Below are 16,168 nucleotides of genomic sequence, written 5' to 3' on the forward strand. Positions count from 1 at the left end.
GCAGCTCCTTCACTTTGACCCTGCACCGCAGTGTGTCCCGGTCATGGCCCTTTTCTATCACACATCTAGAAATCTGTCCATAGGTATCATAATTCCGATGGCTGGAGCGCAGCTGTGACTGCACTGCCTCCTCTCCCCAAATGCTGATGAGGTCCAGCAGCTCGGCATTGCTCCAAGTGCAGGATTGTGTGGGGCAGGCATGACCACCTAGAAAGATGTGCTGAGACCACTGTACGCATCACGGAGCAAACAAGAAGGGGACTTTCAAATTTGCAAAGGAATGTATGGGGTGGGGCTGACGGTTAGTCACCTGAGATCAGGGCAGTAGAGTTCAAACCGATGGTCAGAGAGGTGAGAACAGACATTGTGGGACACCTTTCTGATTTCAGAGATATCCTTTCAGGTGTTAATAAGTACAAGGCTGTCTTAAGATTGCTGATTGAAAGACTAAAATAATAGTTCCTAGATGAGTGAATTACAATTTTAGTGGGGTGGGTAACTGAAATTTTAGTATGACCATTGTAATGGCAGCTTTATCTCATTGTGCATTTAAGTAGAGGCAACTAAGGTACTTTGAAAGTATCTTGTCTCCTCATTGGTCATTTTGCCAGCGAGGTTCTCCTAGCTTCTTAACCCTTTACAGGTGAAAGGGTTTTTCCTCTGGCCAGGAGGGATTTAAAGGTGTTTACCCTTCCCTTTATATTTATGACAATCCTCAACATAAGAAGGGACTTTGTGGGGAGAGCAGACATGGAAGATATCTAGAGGCAGGGACTCTAAGTTCCTTCCATCTGTCCTAGCCTATCCTTGCAGTTCAGCTATCTTCGCCACCTGTCTAAACATTGCTGGCATACTTTTCTTCTAACGTTTCATTAAATTGGGGGAATCTAACTAGAGGAAATGAAAACGTTTAGGGACAGAATCCATATAAGAAGTGTTTCACACCTTTGGGAAGGGAAGTGGAGAGGAAAGTGTGCCTGAAAATGAACCAGTTCCCTTTATACTCCCTTCAGCTCACCAAGACATCAAATATTTGAAGCTTTCCATGCATTCCCTATCCCTGATAAATAAATATATGTCCAGTGGGGAGCAGGGTGTGTGATTTTTCTCATGTATTTGTGGTTTTTTGTCGTCTTTAGTTTCTTTTGAGTTAACCTGGGACAGAATGGGTAAATTTAATCTAAAAGGGCTGGGTTGAGCAGAGTTAGGGTAAATCACTTGAACTGAACTGGCGTGTGAATTGGCCTGAATCTTTTATGGAGTAATTAAATCTGTGGCCTGAATCAAAAGGATGCAGACTCTTTAGCAGGGAGCAACAAAAGAGCTAAACAGTACTAACTGATTTGGTTGGAGCTACTCAGAAGGGGTTTGGGGCTATATAAACACAGAAGTTAAGGGATCTTTTCCAGGAAACAGACATATATGTCCTTCTCTCATATTTTCCAGGGCCTGCTGCCTGCTGCAGATACAGAAATCTAGATGGGATTTCAGAGATAAGAGATGGTAAGTTCTTAATTAAGTATATCAGTACTGCTTATAACTAAGGGCTTGTCTGTACTGTACTGACTAGTTTGCCTTGACTTCAGCCATCAGCCAGCCATGGGTTGTAGCTGCACCAGAGCCTCTGATCTAGTTTGAGTAATGCATTTTCTGTAGAACCCATTTCTGTCTTGCATGATTACTCTGTTGGCCTTTGGTTTTGTAAGCAGCATAAAATATATTCTGTATGTATGTTGAGTGCCCAGCTTTTCAAGGGAGTTTGCCATTGTGCTAATTGAGGACCATTTCAATGCATGTTCTTGTTAGTGTTGACAAACAGGAAAGTATCTGAATAGCAGTCTAGTACCTAATGCATCTGCTGGTTTTTTAAATTCAAGACAAAGAGTGTCTTGTCAGGGCTTGAAAAATACATTCATCTAATGATTAAGTGACAAATCTACAAGGCAAGAGATTTTCCTGTTAAATTCTGAAGAGCTGAAGATTATTTCGTATGTTTCTAACTCTTGTGTAAATTAAGAGAACCTCCCAAATGTAAACTGATGCAGGCTCAATGCAGTGTCATTTTGTTGAGTTGGCAGATGCACAGATTAGTTGCTTTTAGTTTTGCCAAGCAGCATCAAAGTGAAGTCAACATGGTTCTGGTCACTTTTGACTGCTGCTCACAGGGTTCTGAACAGCAGCAGTGAAACTGAAGATGTCCGATGTATGTTGCTTCTGCTTGGGAAAGTTCTGAGCATGCACTGGAGTTAATCAGAGGAGAGAAGGTTCCAAGGGTAGGGGCAAAATAGTGGAGACCCTCTCCCTTGCAGGAGGCACCTCCTTCCCCCTAGCAGTTTGGGGATGAGACTTCAGATTTAAGGCTTGATCTGAACCCAAAAGTTACACCGGTGGAACTGAAGGTGTGGTGATGTGCCGATCTTGTTAAACTGGTGCAACTTTGTATGTAAAACAGTGCTAAAACCCCTGTTAAGCAGAGATGGCTATGAAAGATGGAGCCCTTAAAAGAGATCACTCTAATAAAGTGGTTTTCAAACTTTTTTCATTTGCGGACCCCTTTGGAAATCTTATAGTCTGTGAACCCCAGGTTGAAAACCACTGCTCCAATAGAAATCCCATCCTCACCCTCCCAAAAGATGGGATGGGTGTGGGGGCTGGGTTTCTTACCAGGGAATTGCGTCTGGCCTTGCTGGGGGTGGAGATGGGAATCCGCCTTTACCTTTTTTGTATTTACCTCTCCCTGGTAGCCCTAGTCCTCAAAAACTAGCTTGTAACTGTTTTTGAAGTACTGGCTGAGGTATAAACTGAGGCATCCGTTGAAAATTTTAGGCTGCATGAGGGAGGCTTATGCTGACTGTGCACTGGGTTGACGAGACTGCTGAAAGGAGTCTGAGACAGCATTATAAATGTTTGCTTGGTAACATAGACTGGAAGGTAAAACTGCTTGAGTGAAAACAGGGTTATAACTGAAAATGTGTCATTGAGGCGGAAATGTCTCAGGCCTGGTCTCTATTCAAAGTACATGGGGGTGGGGGAGTGGATTTTTGTTGTTGTTTTATTTTTAATTTGAAGGAGATCCTTTTCACCTTTTTTTTTTTTTTTTAAATTAAGTTTATTTGTTCCCTTTTTATCTATTTATTTTACCATTGTGCCTAGGAGCCTTAGTCATGGACCCAACCTCATTGTGCTATGAATAGCCTTGGCAGAATCCGGGACTTTTTATATCAACTATTAATACTGCATTTTTCATTTTTAAGAAATTTTTTAAACCATTTTTATTTTTACAGTTGCTGTAAATTTAGGCAGGGGAGGGAGGTATGGCTAGGGCAATGCCAACAGCGGGGTTGCAGGGGGCTACCAACACCAACAGCAGGGGTCCAAGACACTGAGGCACAAGGTGCAGGGCAGTATGTGGTCATGGCCTGGCAGAGCAGAGGCACCACCACCACCACCACCCCCCCCGCCCCCCAGTCAGGACTGCCAGAAGGAGGATGAGCGCATGGCCATGGGGTGTTCCTGAACAGTTCCTGCCTATGGACTGAGCCATTCAGCCACTGCACTGGGTGGCCTCCACCATGGCCGGAGGTTCGTTACTGTTGTCCTCCTCCTGACAGCCCTGGCCAGGGGTCTCTGCTCTGCCCTGCTGGGACTGCTTCCTTTCCCTCACCCCTACCTTGTCTGCAGGCAGTAGTGGATTAGCCATGGGCCAATGGGGCCCGTGCCCAAGAGCACCAGCAAAATGGGTGCCCCCGCACTGGCTTGCCCTGCTCTGTCCCCCTGGCGCTCCTGCCAGAGAGCGGGGTCGGAGTGCAGGGGCTTGTCCCACTCCGCCTGCCTGCTGCTCCTGCTGGGGAGTGGGGGAAGCCCCCGCAGCCCAACCCCACTCCTCCCCTGCAGAAGCGCCAGAGGGTGGGAGGGACTACAGGTGGAAGGGGTAAGAAAGGGCCTCCACTTGCTCTGGCCCAGGGACCCACAAACCCCTACTCTGCCTGCAGGGATCCGTTGTCCTGGGCCCTGCAGCAGCCCCAGAAGTTCTCTGCAGCTCTGCTGTCACAGATCCGCTCCCTTGCTCTTGTTACAGCAGGGCTGCAGAGGCTGGCATCATGGGCCGATCATCCTGAATGAGAGATGAGATTGGATGAGGAAGGGTCATAAAGTTCCTTGGAAGTGAGGACACATAGCTGACATTTATATGATGGAGAAAGGGAAGCCAAGGGAGGGATATGAAGGTCACTTTTCCAGTGCATGTTAGAAGTTAGTTAAGAGTTTTTAACTAGGCACTTAGTTTTCTAGTGTGCACTTTTAGGAACTGACTAGCAATAAGTCAAAAGGGTAAACCTTGCAGAGGGCTGACTTTCAAGCTGGGCCAGTCTTTCTTGTGGTGTTTGGCACCAACAGTGAATTACTCCCACAATGTTGCTCCTTCCTGAATCAATACTAGGCGCAGTTAATTGTGGATGTGAAATTTTGCCTGTAAAAACTGGAGGACTGGCTTGAAAGTCACACCCAGAAAGCCAAGAAATAAAAAAAAAATTAAAGTGAACTTGACCACCTTGCACATAAGTGATGTTTTCTGTTCTTAAATATGTACCTTTATTTTTAATGCTCATTTTAGTAACTAAATCTAATTGACTGCAGATAGCATGCAGCCTGCCTGAATTAATGTTGCTGTTAGAACCTGTAACCTAATTCCATTGGCTTCAGTAGAGTTTAACCTGGGATATGGTTTTTAACCCTTTCTGCACTTCCTTATGTCCTGTGATTTGTTTCAAATGTGCAATTTTGGATTGACATAGGTTTTTTTTTTTAACTCGATTATAATTGAAGTGCTAATGACAACTGTAGTTAAGGCTGAGGTGGGAGTTTCCTTTCTAAGATCTTTTCAGTTGTGCATAACTTTCTAAAATTTTGATCTTTCAGGGAAGCAAAAGAGGGCCTACAGTTAGGCTGCTAAATAAATGATCTGATTCTTTCCTTTTTTTGAGGGGGCGACAACAATGAGAGGTGGTGGATGATTAACACTCTTGAAAATCAGATGTCTTATTTAGATGCTTCAGTATGGGGGTAGGAGCCTAAATCTAGGCGCCACGGCTACACTACATCTTAAGTTGTCATAGTTATGTCACTCATGGATGTGAATTAGCCAAACGTAACTTATGCCGACTTAAGGGTTGGTATGGACAGCACTATGTCTGTGGGAGAGCTTCTCATGCCAACATAGCTACTGCCGCTTGCTGGGGCTGGAGTAATTAAGCCGACAGGAGACCTCTCTCCCATTGACTTAGAGCGGCTACGCTAGAGAGCTTACAGCAGGGCAGCTGTGCCGCTCGCTGTAAGTCATAGCCTTTGACACCGTTTTTGAAAATCTTGGCTATATGAATCTAACTTTGAATTTTCTCAGACCTATCTCAATCTTAATGCGTATAGGCCTCTGTGTTAAAAAGTGTGGGGTTTTGTTTAAAAAGTGTGAGGTTTTTTCTTTTAAATGTCAATGTGGAAACCTTTGAATATCATTGCTGCCTCTCCAGATTGAATATGACTGACAGAGTGAGAGAGAAACGGAGATAGTGAGTTTACCAAGTGAACTGTGCTCAGCAACCGTGTCTAAGGAACTCTGACTTCAAAAAACTATGAAGTCAGGAAGAGGTTAGCTAGCCCTTGTTAGACTAAAGCCTTTTATCCTGCTTAATGAAGGGAAGCAACATCATAAAGCTAATCTGCAGGCTGGAACTGTCAGTACCATTACTAATTGTTTTTGTAAAAGCAAGGCTGAGTGAACCATGAAGAGTAAGCTAATAACCTGCTTTGTTTCCCATACAGGTTTTCTCAGGTTTTGGAAGTAATAGAGTACTTGGTCACTGACTCCTCACCTGAAGGACAGTTGTATGCTTAAACTTGGAAGGCTCTGCATTGGGGTTCTTCAGCTCTCTTAATTTCCAGATTCTCTTTTCCAGAAGAAATGGACCCTATGTGTGAGAGCCATCCAAGTCAATAATGTGACAACGATAACATTGAAAGTCTGCTGGAGAAGAATCACTAATTCCTATAAGAAGTGGGTTGGTTTCTTTCCATCCCTTATAAAACAGACCACCTCAAAATCTGCAAACAAAATGCCAGCTAAGACACCCATCTACCTGAAAGCTGCCAATAATAAGAAAGGGAAGAAATTCAAATTAAGGGATATTTTGTCGCCTGATATGATCAGTCCACCACTTGGAGACTTTCGCCACACCATACACATTGGGAAAGAGGGACAACATGATGTTTTTGGGGACATCTCATTTCTGCAAGGAAATTATGAGCTGTTACCTGGGAATGAGGGAACACCAAGAGTTGGTCAGTTTGGTGGACATAATGAGTTCTTAAGGGCAAACAGCACCTGTGACTCCATGTTTACAGAAACTCCTTCACCCGTGCTCAAAAATGCCATCTCGCTTCCTGCTATTGGTGGTTCTCAAGCCCTTGTGTTGCCCTTATTATCACCACTGACATTTAATTCAAAGCGGGACTCCTTTGGGCCATCAAAGAATCCAAGGCTTAGTTGTGAGCCAGTAATGGAAGAAAAATTGCGGGAGAAAAGCAAACAGTTAGAGAATGGGGAAATGTACAAAGATGACATCCTATGGGAGCCGAACGGTTCTGGGTCGCATTATACTAATGGCAGAGAGAGTCATTCATCCAGCCTTTCTGAACAATGCACTGATTGGCAAACAGTTGACTTACTTGATGACAGTCATCTCTCATGTGAACTAACCAAGGCAGAGACTAAGTCAGAAGAATCCCTTTCAGATCTTGCAGGCTCGCTTCTTTCATTGCAGCTTGACCTGGGACCCTCACTTCTGGATGAGGTCCTCAATGTAATGGACAAAAATAAATCCTAGGACTGGTGTACTTTTTTGCCTCTTTGTAAATGATACATTTTTAAAAAAAAAAAACAAAAAACTGAAGAATATATATATTAAAAGATCAGCTGTATTTGCAGTTTGGGTTTTCTAAAAATAATCTTTAAAAATATTTTTTTATGTTTTTCATGTGGTGGTTTTTTGTTTTGTTTTTTTTTTAAGTATGCTAAACATCTCGTAGCAAGAGGATACATTTTAATAAAAGTTTTCAGCAAGCATACAAATGTCTTTCAAATACCAGTATTAGTTATCAGAAAATTAAGAAATGTTGTTGGGGGATGATAATACTACTTGTGACCATTAGCTTAATTGACCTTCAGTGGCTTTTGAGTAATCAATCTGTAAGCATCAGACTAGAGACTTAGGAGGTGAAGAATAAATATTAACTATTTCAACATTGCTTTACATCTAAGATTCTTTCTAGGAATCTTAAATAGTTTTCATTAGTACTATTTCTTTTAGTTGCACTGTAACTAGTTCTTCAGTGTTAAACTATTGCTCTGTGTTCAAATGTGAACAGCTTGGGGTTGTTCAATTTTAAATATAGGCCAGAACCTCAGGTGCTAAGGATCTGGCCCTATATCTATAGATCAGATCATAGACCATATGTTGTAAACACAGGTAACACAAACACAATATTACTGTATTTAAATTATTTTAAAAGTTAAAATATATATTTTTGTGCTTATTTGGCTTTTTTTTTTTTTTTTTTTTTTTAACTGCAGAGTCTACATTTACAGATAGAGTATCATCGAAGTAGTTGCTTGACTTCATTGGCGGTCCTCTGTAAACTGTATTTTTGAGTGTTTGAAAAAATATGTATTGATAACTTAGCTTTTTCCTTCATTTACTACCAGAAATGCTTAAACTTTCAGCTGATTGTCACCTTTTAAAGAAGGCACTGATTACTCACAGCGTGTAAAGAGACTGTGCTGCAATGTGATGTTTGGGGAAATGTGGATCCTTTACTACACTACATACATAAATTGCATAGATACTCTGAGCAATACAATAAAGAATAAATGTTTAAATTCCCCCGTCTCTTTGTGATTAAATACGTAGCTCTCACATGAAATATTGGGCCTGATTTAGGCTTGTCAGTTTTGGATGGGTGTATTCCTGGAGGTTTCGTCACATGACATCTCTAATTAAAGATTAATCTTTAATTCCTGGAGACTCCAGGACAATCCTGGAGGTTTGGCAACCTGAGGGCTGATTGTCCACTGCATGGAACAACATTAGTGGAAAATGAGTCATGCAGGAGACAGTCAGCCCCATTATCTTAATTAAATGTTAGTCTCTCCAAAGTTAAAAGTAGATAGAAGTTTTACTAAAAGGTCAAGTCTTTCTAAGCTAATTAAGAGAAAACTAATGCAGATGAAAAGAGTTTTTAATTGCAGCTGAGGGGTGAGGTTCTAGCCTCCACCCAGCTCCCTTTGTGCTGGATAAAAGGGCCAGAGCAGTATAAAGGGGCCTTAAACACCCATATTCAGATGGGGAGGATTCCTCCAGTACAGACACAACCATAAAGTTTCCTTTTGAGGACTTCATTGCAAGCCCCAGCCCCACTGTAGGGGTTTGAGTTTGGGGGAGGAAAGGTATGTCAGGTGGGGTTGAAGAGTACGGTGCTGCAAAAATTCTAGTTGCTGTAACTGTGTGTGTGTGTGTGTGTGAGAGAGAGAGAGAATTGTGGCAGGGAGAAAACATAGAAACCAAAATTTTGCAAATGAAACTTGATAATTTTGGATAAACAAATGATTCCTCTTCAAAACCTACAGAACCAAAATAACTTTCTGGAGTTTTTTTGTGGGTGCGTGGTGGTGGCTTAAACTAGTTCTAGCTTCTACTGCGTGGAATTAAACCCTTTTGCCTAGACCAATTGTTGGACTTCAGTTTGGCCCTATCCAACTCCCTGTTGGATTAAGGGCTCCATGAGCCATTCAGGGCCCATTATGGAGGGGCATTCTTCCCTGAGCTGGCTGAGGGAAAATCTTCAAAAGGACTACAGTTCAAGAATGAGATTGGGCTCTTTCTGAAAATTAGCCTGAGGAGCCATTGAGGCCAGCCTTTTGCCTTTGGCTCCCTGAGCACTGATGATGAACTGAATTCTGAGGATTTTCTTTTAAACCCACGTTTTTGCTTTTGTGCAAACTTTGAGATTCAACAGGAGTTGCCCCGAGCAAGGACTGAGTAGAATGGAGAGTCTGATCATCTGCTGGACAAACTGGGAACAGGAGCTCTGCAGCTGTATTACATTTGTATGGGGAACCCTGTGGGACTAGTTGGGGGAGAATGCATGTACCACCACCCATACTTTCCAGGCTTACAGAGATCCGTGGTGGAGTTGGGATTATGATGAGGTGTTTTACCCAGGCCGCCTGAGTAGCGGGAAAGAGCCAATTAACCCTGTGATAGTCTCCATGGGGGGGAGAGTCAGGGCTAATATGCTTTTAATTGATGGTGAAGCACAGCTGGGTGAGGGGAAGACTTGCAGTCACTCTGAGTTTAGAGAAGAAAAGGAAGAAACCAGGGGGGGCATAGAGGCCCTGGGATTCTGGCCATAGGTGCTGACTCCATGGGTGCTCCAGGGCTCAGCAGCCCTGCCGATCAGTGCCTCCTGCCCACCGCAGTCAGCTGTTCAGTGGCGTGCAGGAAGTGCGGGGGGTGGGGCAGGAAGAGGCAGGGTGGGGCCTTGGGGAAAGGGATGGAGTGGGGGTGGGGTCAAGCACTCCCCAGGAAATGACAAAGTCAGCGTCTGTAATCCTGGCCCTGAGGTAAGGGCATACCTTGAGGAGGGTGGAGAAGGAGCCCAATCAAGGTAAAGTGGGAAGTAGCCCAGGGAAACCAGCAAGGTTTGGGAAGGTGCAGACCTTCGCTGCTGTTTGTATGGTCCCTGGGCTAGAACACGGAGTAGTGGGTGAGCCTAGGTTCCCCTACTAGCCAGTGGGAAGTGGCTCAGGCTGGGTAGTGGAACAGGAGATTGGCTGAGACAGAGGCCCAGTGGGACTTTGATACCCTGGAAGCAGAGGACAGTAGTGATCTGGCGGGAGGGATAAGCTACAGAGAGCACCGTGACTCATGCAGAGAGAGAAGGAGGCTGCGGCTCACATGAATGAGTGACGGAAGAGGGGGGTTAGACCTGAAAGGAGCTAATCCCCACAGGCAGTTCGAAGGAGGTGCCCCAGGGAGGAGTGAATCCCATCACAGGAAGGGGGGCAGAGGGGGAATATGCGGCCAATGGTTTGGTAGTAGGTGGGAGATCCCCACATGAAGGAAGGGAGGGTCCGCTGGCATGATCACACAGAGGAAAGAAAAGGAGTACTTGTGGCACCTTAGAGACTAACCATTTTTCCTCAAATGGGCATAAAGGATAAAATCCTGACCCCATTGAAGTCAATGCGAGTTTTACCATAGGCTTCAATGAGGCCAGGATTTCACATAAACACTGTTGTTATAAGCTGCTCCTCTAGAACTGACCTCAAGAATATATATTGTATCTGTCTGCCAGGAAATAGTGATAGAGCCCATAGATGATCCAAATATTTTTATCATCACCCTCAAAAAGTCCATTAAGGATCACTACTAACCTTGTAGCATGGCTGGAATTAGTGTAGGAAAGAGCTGTTTTTAAAACTCCCACCCTCTAACAATCTGCTACGAAATCTGCCTTCGCTCCTTTAGCTAAGGTACTTAAATGACCCCTTTACTGTAGTAGTTGAGCACCTGATAATCTTTAATGTACTTCTCACAGCACCCGTGTGAAGTGGGGCAGTGCTGTTATCCCCATTGTACAGACAGAGAACTGAGGCCCAGAGAGGCTACGTGACTTACCCAAGGTCATGCAGGAAGTCTGTTGGAGCAAGGACTTGATCCCTGAGCTCTCAAGTCTTAGGCTAGTGCCCTAATCACAGGCCATCCTTCCTGTCCCATCATGGCTATGCTGGGAATTTGTTCTAGGCTACATACTGAGAGTCTCCCATTTGTAGGAAGTGTGGGAAGGGGAAAAGCCAATTTATTATACAGAGAAGAGAGACCACAACATCGTGGAAATTCTCATGAACTCAGGTTTCAGAGTAGCAGCCGTGTTAGTCTGTATCCGCAAAAGGAAAAGGAGTACTTGTGGCACCTTTAGAGACTAACCAATTTATTTGAGCATAAGCTTTCGTGAGCTCCAGCCCACTTCATCGGATGAACTCAGTACTTCTAATCTTTCCACCTACCAGTTGACTCCGCACTAGTGTGTTTGGAAGATATGGGGAGTACGGAAGAAGGATTTTGCGTTTCTATAACAGACATGCTCTTTCTCTGTGTAGGGCAGCTTCACACAAAACCAGGATTTGCAACCTTTCCAGAGCCTGCATTTGATCCGAAGTGTGATTTTTTTTGTATAAATAAACATTGCGAGGCAGTTGGATCACGCTCTTTAAGAAAAAGCAGCCTCTTATGTTGCTTTTAAGGTAATGTGGTTTTTAGCAAGTTGTTTTTCACTCCAGGTTAACCTTTCAACTAGTCTTACTACTGACTTGTCCTTTTAAGTTTCATGTTCTTTTACTAAATCCCCTGCCCATTTTGCTGAACACTCAACGCAGTTTGTTTAAACAGCTATGTGCAGGGCTTAATTTGTGCCAGGGCTGAGCCTCAGCACCTCTAGGCTTGGCGGTTCACAACCCCAGCACCTCCGGACGTGTCAGTTATGAAAGTAAAAAAAAATTGCTTGAGCCGCGGCACCTAACTGCTTGAGCCCCAGCACCTCTTTCATTACAAATTAGGCACTCGCTACGTGCCTATCTGAACCATCATTTATTTTTATTTGATCGCGTAATTAGACCTGCTGAATGTGTGATATGGCCTAGAGGCACTGTCGTGGAGTAGACTGATCTAAAGCCACAACCTTGACTGCAAGCAGAAAGGATGGTGAGGATGGAAAGCTTTTCAAATGCACATTTGCAATGAAGCAGAAGGTAAAGGAAATTAGTGGCAAAATAAGTTGCATCTTGTATAAATGTTTCTATTTTCCAAGTTCCCCCAGCATGAAAGTTTCCCTAATAGCACGTGCCGGATCTGTGAATAAGCTTAGGTTTACCAAGCATATGTGTAAGATTTTCCAGCACATTTTAAAACCGAACTGGATTCGGATCTAACATAATTTTTAAAATGCATGCTTCTGTAAAATACCTCTCTGTTTTACCCAGCTCTCTCTGATCTCATCTGGCATTGTAGCTGTCACAATATGCATTGTCAGTGATGTTGGAACTCATACTGCTCCATTTTAGTGTTTGGTACGTAGATGGCCTGATTTTCCATTGCTCTGCTCTGCCCCTTGTGTAACCACTGATACCAGTACAAAGTGGATGTTGAGAGCTACCATTTTTTATTTGGTAAGTGACTAGCAAAAAAAAAAAAAAAAAGGCCTCTCACAGAACAGGGTAATGCAGAACTGGGCCCAGAGTATCTAGAAAACTATTACTGCAATGATGGATGACTCAAAATACGCGTAACACTAGGTCTGAGCAGAGAATTAACTTCATAGTCCTTCTACTATTTGCATTGGTAGGTGTCAGCAAAGTAGTTTGGCTGTAGGGGTTAGGATTGGGAAGTTTTACTCTGGCATGTGCTGGAAGCTATCACTAGATAAGAGAATGGGATGAACATTTATGTTTTAAATCAAGCTCCTAACCCAAGTTATTGTAACCTGGTTTGGCTAACCTGAGTTAAAAATGCGCCGTGCCCTGCCCCTTTTCTGCGGGGTGGGGGGGCGCAGTGTAGACCTAACCAAAGAAGTACAACACATTTTGGCAGCTGGGATGTGAGTTGGTTCAAGGGCATATGTCAATGCTGGAATATATGAGGTAGGTTAGTAAATGTTAGCAGTGGGAGGGCTTAGGTGAAATACTTTTTTTGAGAAGGTAGAAAACCATCTGCATGGGAAGTAGTCCTTTGACATTGCAAATATAAATAATCCTGCTGTAAGCATAACAAACTGCTGTGCTATGTATCCCAAAGCCAAGTAAAACTAAGATGATGCGAAGGATGGCAGAGTTGGATGCACACTAGACTTTCAGAACTGGGTCCAAGGAAAGCAATTAACAGTCTTTTGTAAGCAAATTAATTGAAGAGCTGTGACCTAACTTGCTTTGTCTGCTTCCATTTACTTATCTAATGTTCATATGAAATGTTAATACATCTGTTTCCTATAAGTGTTTTTTTCATGTTATACTTTTTTTTAAAGGGGGGGGGCTGCCTGAGTCCAAAATCAAGGCTCTATCACTCACTCGTTGCTTCTCTCTAGTTGCAATTTTAAAAGTGCCAGAAATCTTAATGTGACCCAGGTGCCCCATGTTGGCAACAGATACAAGTCTATATCCCAGGGTCTGGCTAGACATGCCCAGATGGGAATGTTTCCCCTGTGATCACCATTTTCGTGATATTTCACCGAAGGGGGCCCTCTGTGGTCTCTGCTGAAAGCAAAGAACTCACTGGCTGTCATGGTTATTGTGGGATACAAGTATGGAAAATATTTTAAGAGTTATGTACCATGGAGAGTATTGTATTCCAAAACTGCAGGATGCGAAACTGGTCACCTGGGGCCGGATGGCTCTTAGAGCTGACTTAATCAAGAGTGAGAACAATTGACATCTTTCAACCCAGCCCAACCAAGTGTTTACAGTCTAGACAAGGTGCAGGCTTGGGTCTTTATAAATGAGCCCAAGACCATGAATGGGGGGTCTATGGAGCAAACAAAATGCCCCGATTTTGAAAAGAGACAAAAGATCTGGAACTGTATAATAGGAGAAAGAAAGGCACAAGATGGTATCCAGTACAGAGGTGACACTCTGCCAGCATGAGTGTCTCATGAAAAGGGGATCCTTTCCAGCTCTTTCAACTGGACAAGACCTGTGTGACTGACTATTGAGTGATAAATTAGACAGGAAAGGAGTTGGTTAAGTTTAGCTCTAAATTGGATTTCATGTTTATCTGTAACTGTATGTTTCCAATCCTTATACTTGCCTCTGTTTGAATCTTTATCTTGTGCATTGTCAAGTAACCTTCTGTAGGGTTTTACTAAAGACACAAGCACGTGCTATGGGCTTGGAAGAGAGTTGAACTGAGGTGAAGCTAGTGAACTGGGGTGCAGCAGCACCGGAAGCTCCCTAGAAGTGTGGGGGCCACTGGCACCCGAACCGTGGCCCTGCCTTCCTACAGTCTTTCCTCACAAGGCCCCCGCCTCTTCCCCCCTAAGACCCAGTCCCCTGTTTGCTCCTCTCTGCCCCCTCCCACTCCCATCGCTCGCCTTTAAGGCAGGTAAAAAGTGATGGGACCATGGCCTCCTGCCCCCCCAGCTCTGGTGCCCTCATGTACAGATAGGTTGGAGGGACCTGCGCCTGGAGGTGGGAGCAGAACTCTGGGGGCTATCTCCCTCCACAGAGTTAGGCCCAAGTTATCTCTGTTCCACTTCAAGGCAGAGCCTAAGGGCTGGGGTGTGCAAATTGGTAGCTTGCAGAGGGAAAGAGCATGGCTTGCGGAGCCAGAAGTGGAGTGCTTATGTTGCCAGCAGCCGACGATGTTGGGTGAGTTCCCACGATGGGCACAGACAAGGCTCCCTTACACTATAAGCAGGTGGTTGCAATTCACCCTGTACTACTTGGGTAACCCTGAATGTGTTACACTTAAGTAGTACTTAATGTTTCCTATTTACTTTTTTAGATACAGTAGATTATTTTCATCTCTAAAATTAAGGGGGAAAAATGAGCTGGATCATCGGCTGGTGTAAATCAGCATAACTCCATGAAAATCAATGAATACCGATTTACACCAGCTGAGGATCTGGCACACTGTCTTTTTATAAGACTGTTGCTGTGTATCGCCATTAATATTCTCTACTTGAATTTTTTTTTCCTGTCTGTCTCAAAGAAAATGGAAAAAATCTATTTTAATTTGCATTTCTTGAGACTCAAAAACTTCAGGAATCATAGAACTGTAGGACTGGAAGGGACCTTGAGAGGTCTGTCCAATCTGGGCTGTACAAGTTATGTGATTTTTTTATTTTATGTATTCTCCTCTGCTTCATGAATCTTATCCCAACTCCCAAGAAACGGACTGTACTTGAGTACAGACTCTAGTAGATTTTTGTGAATAAGACTTTTCGTTGTGAAAGAACAGTGAGCCAACTTCTGCCTTCAATTACTTAGAAACGAATTCCATTGAAGCCAGTGGGAATTGCATGTGAGTATCTGACAGAATCTGGCTGACTGACAAACGATGAAAACCTTGGGACAAATCCTATTGCTTTATTCATGCATCCATGAGCACCGTATACCCCGTGGGTACATTAACATTCGTGGAATCATTTCATCTAATCACAAAGAGAAATCAAACACTAAAAGGGCTCCTTGCCTTTTCTCTGCAGACAAGGGTGATGGCCATGGAGTGTAACCTCTGCAGCATTAGTGCCTTCCTCCAGAGCCTGCAAGAGGCCATCCACAGGGAACTAAATCTGTAATTGAAGAGTGGGGTTCTCTCCATGAGTTGTCCCTCCATCAACCCCAAAAGCATTCCCCCCCCGCCACTAATATTTATTATTAATCAATATTCATTTTCTGTGCACTATTTGCATGCTGTTGAACCTTTCCCCGCTCCCTCCCCAGGGGGACCGCTCTGGTATATTGGCTCTTGAGTAGTTCTAAATTGGGCTTCTGCAGAGATGTTCTGCAGAGGGGCTGCAGACAGCACCAGCTTTTTCATTTCATGTTTGTACAGCACCCAGCACAATGGGGCTCCTCAGTGCTACAGGAATACAGATAATGGAGTACTGAGACATGAGGGTTTTGAGGCACAACTGAGCTCCATTTGGCACAGGTCCTGAGGGGGGAGAGCACAGGTAACTGCGCCATTTTTGTGCCTTCCCTATTCTGAGACTGGACTTGCAACCACCAGCCTGTGGGTCCCAGGGGCTGTTGCAGCAGCTGGGAATAGGAGTGCAGCTGTACTGCAGCTGTACTACAGCCATGCCCCTTTCCCCTCCACCACTTGGCCCTTATGCTAATGGCTGTGAGAAGGGTGTAATAGGGTCATTACCCCCATCTCACCACACAGAGAGCCCATTACACCAGGTGAATTCCCTAATGACCAGCTCTACCTTCAGGGAGATTATTTCCAGTTGAAATATATTTTTGTTATCTTTTGATGTGATTTATCTGGTGCCTCTATAATCTTTAGTCTGACAGTTTCGCCTCGGTTTCACCACCTGTTAGCTGTGTGTTGACACGCTA

At 44.0% G+C, this 16,168-nt stretch overlaps 1 protein-coding gene across 2 annotated transcripts in view; it reads left to right on the forward strand.

The window, feature by feature from the left end:
- Positions 1-7,913, forward strand: part of CDC42EP3 (CDC42 effector protein 3) — a 39,248-nt gene extending 31,335 nt beyond the window's left edge. For both annotated transcript variants that reach the window (XM_074947077.1, XM_074947078.1), the window contains exons 2-3: positions 1,447-1,503; positions 5,818-7,913. In XM_074947077.1, the coding sequence (XP_074803178.1) occupies positions 6,108-6,878 (771 nt within the window). In that variant the 5' untranslated portion in view covers positions 1,447-1,503; positions 5,818-6,107 and the 3' untranslated portion in view covers positions 6,879-7,913. The remainder of the gene's footprint in view (positions 1-1,446; positions 1,504-5,817) is intronic.
- Positions 7,914-16,168: the final 8,255 nt, after the last annotated feature.

Source organism: Natator depressus, chromosome 3 (assembly GCF_965152275.1).
Source record: "Natator depressus isolate rNatDep1 chromosome 3, rNatDep2.hap1, whole genome shotgun sequence".
Lineage (NCBI taxonomy): Eukaryota > Metazoa > Chordata > Testudines > Cheloniidae > Natator > Natator depressus.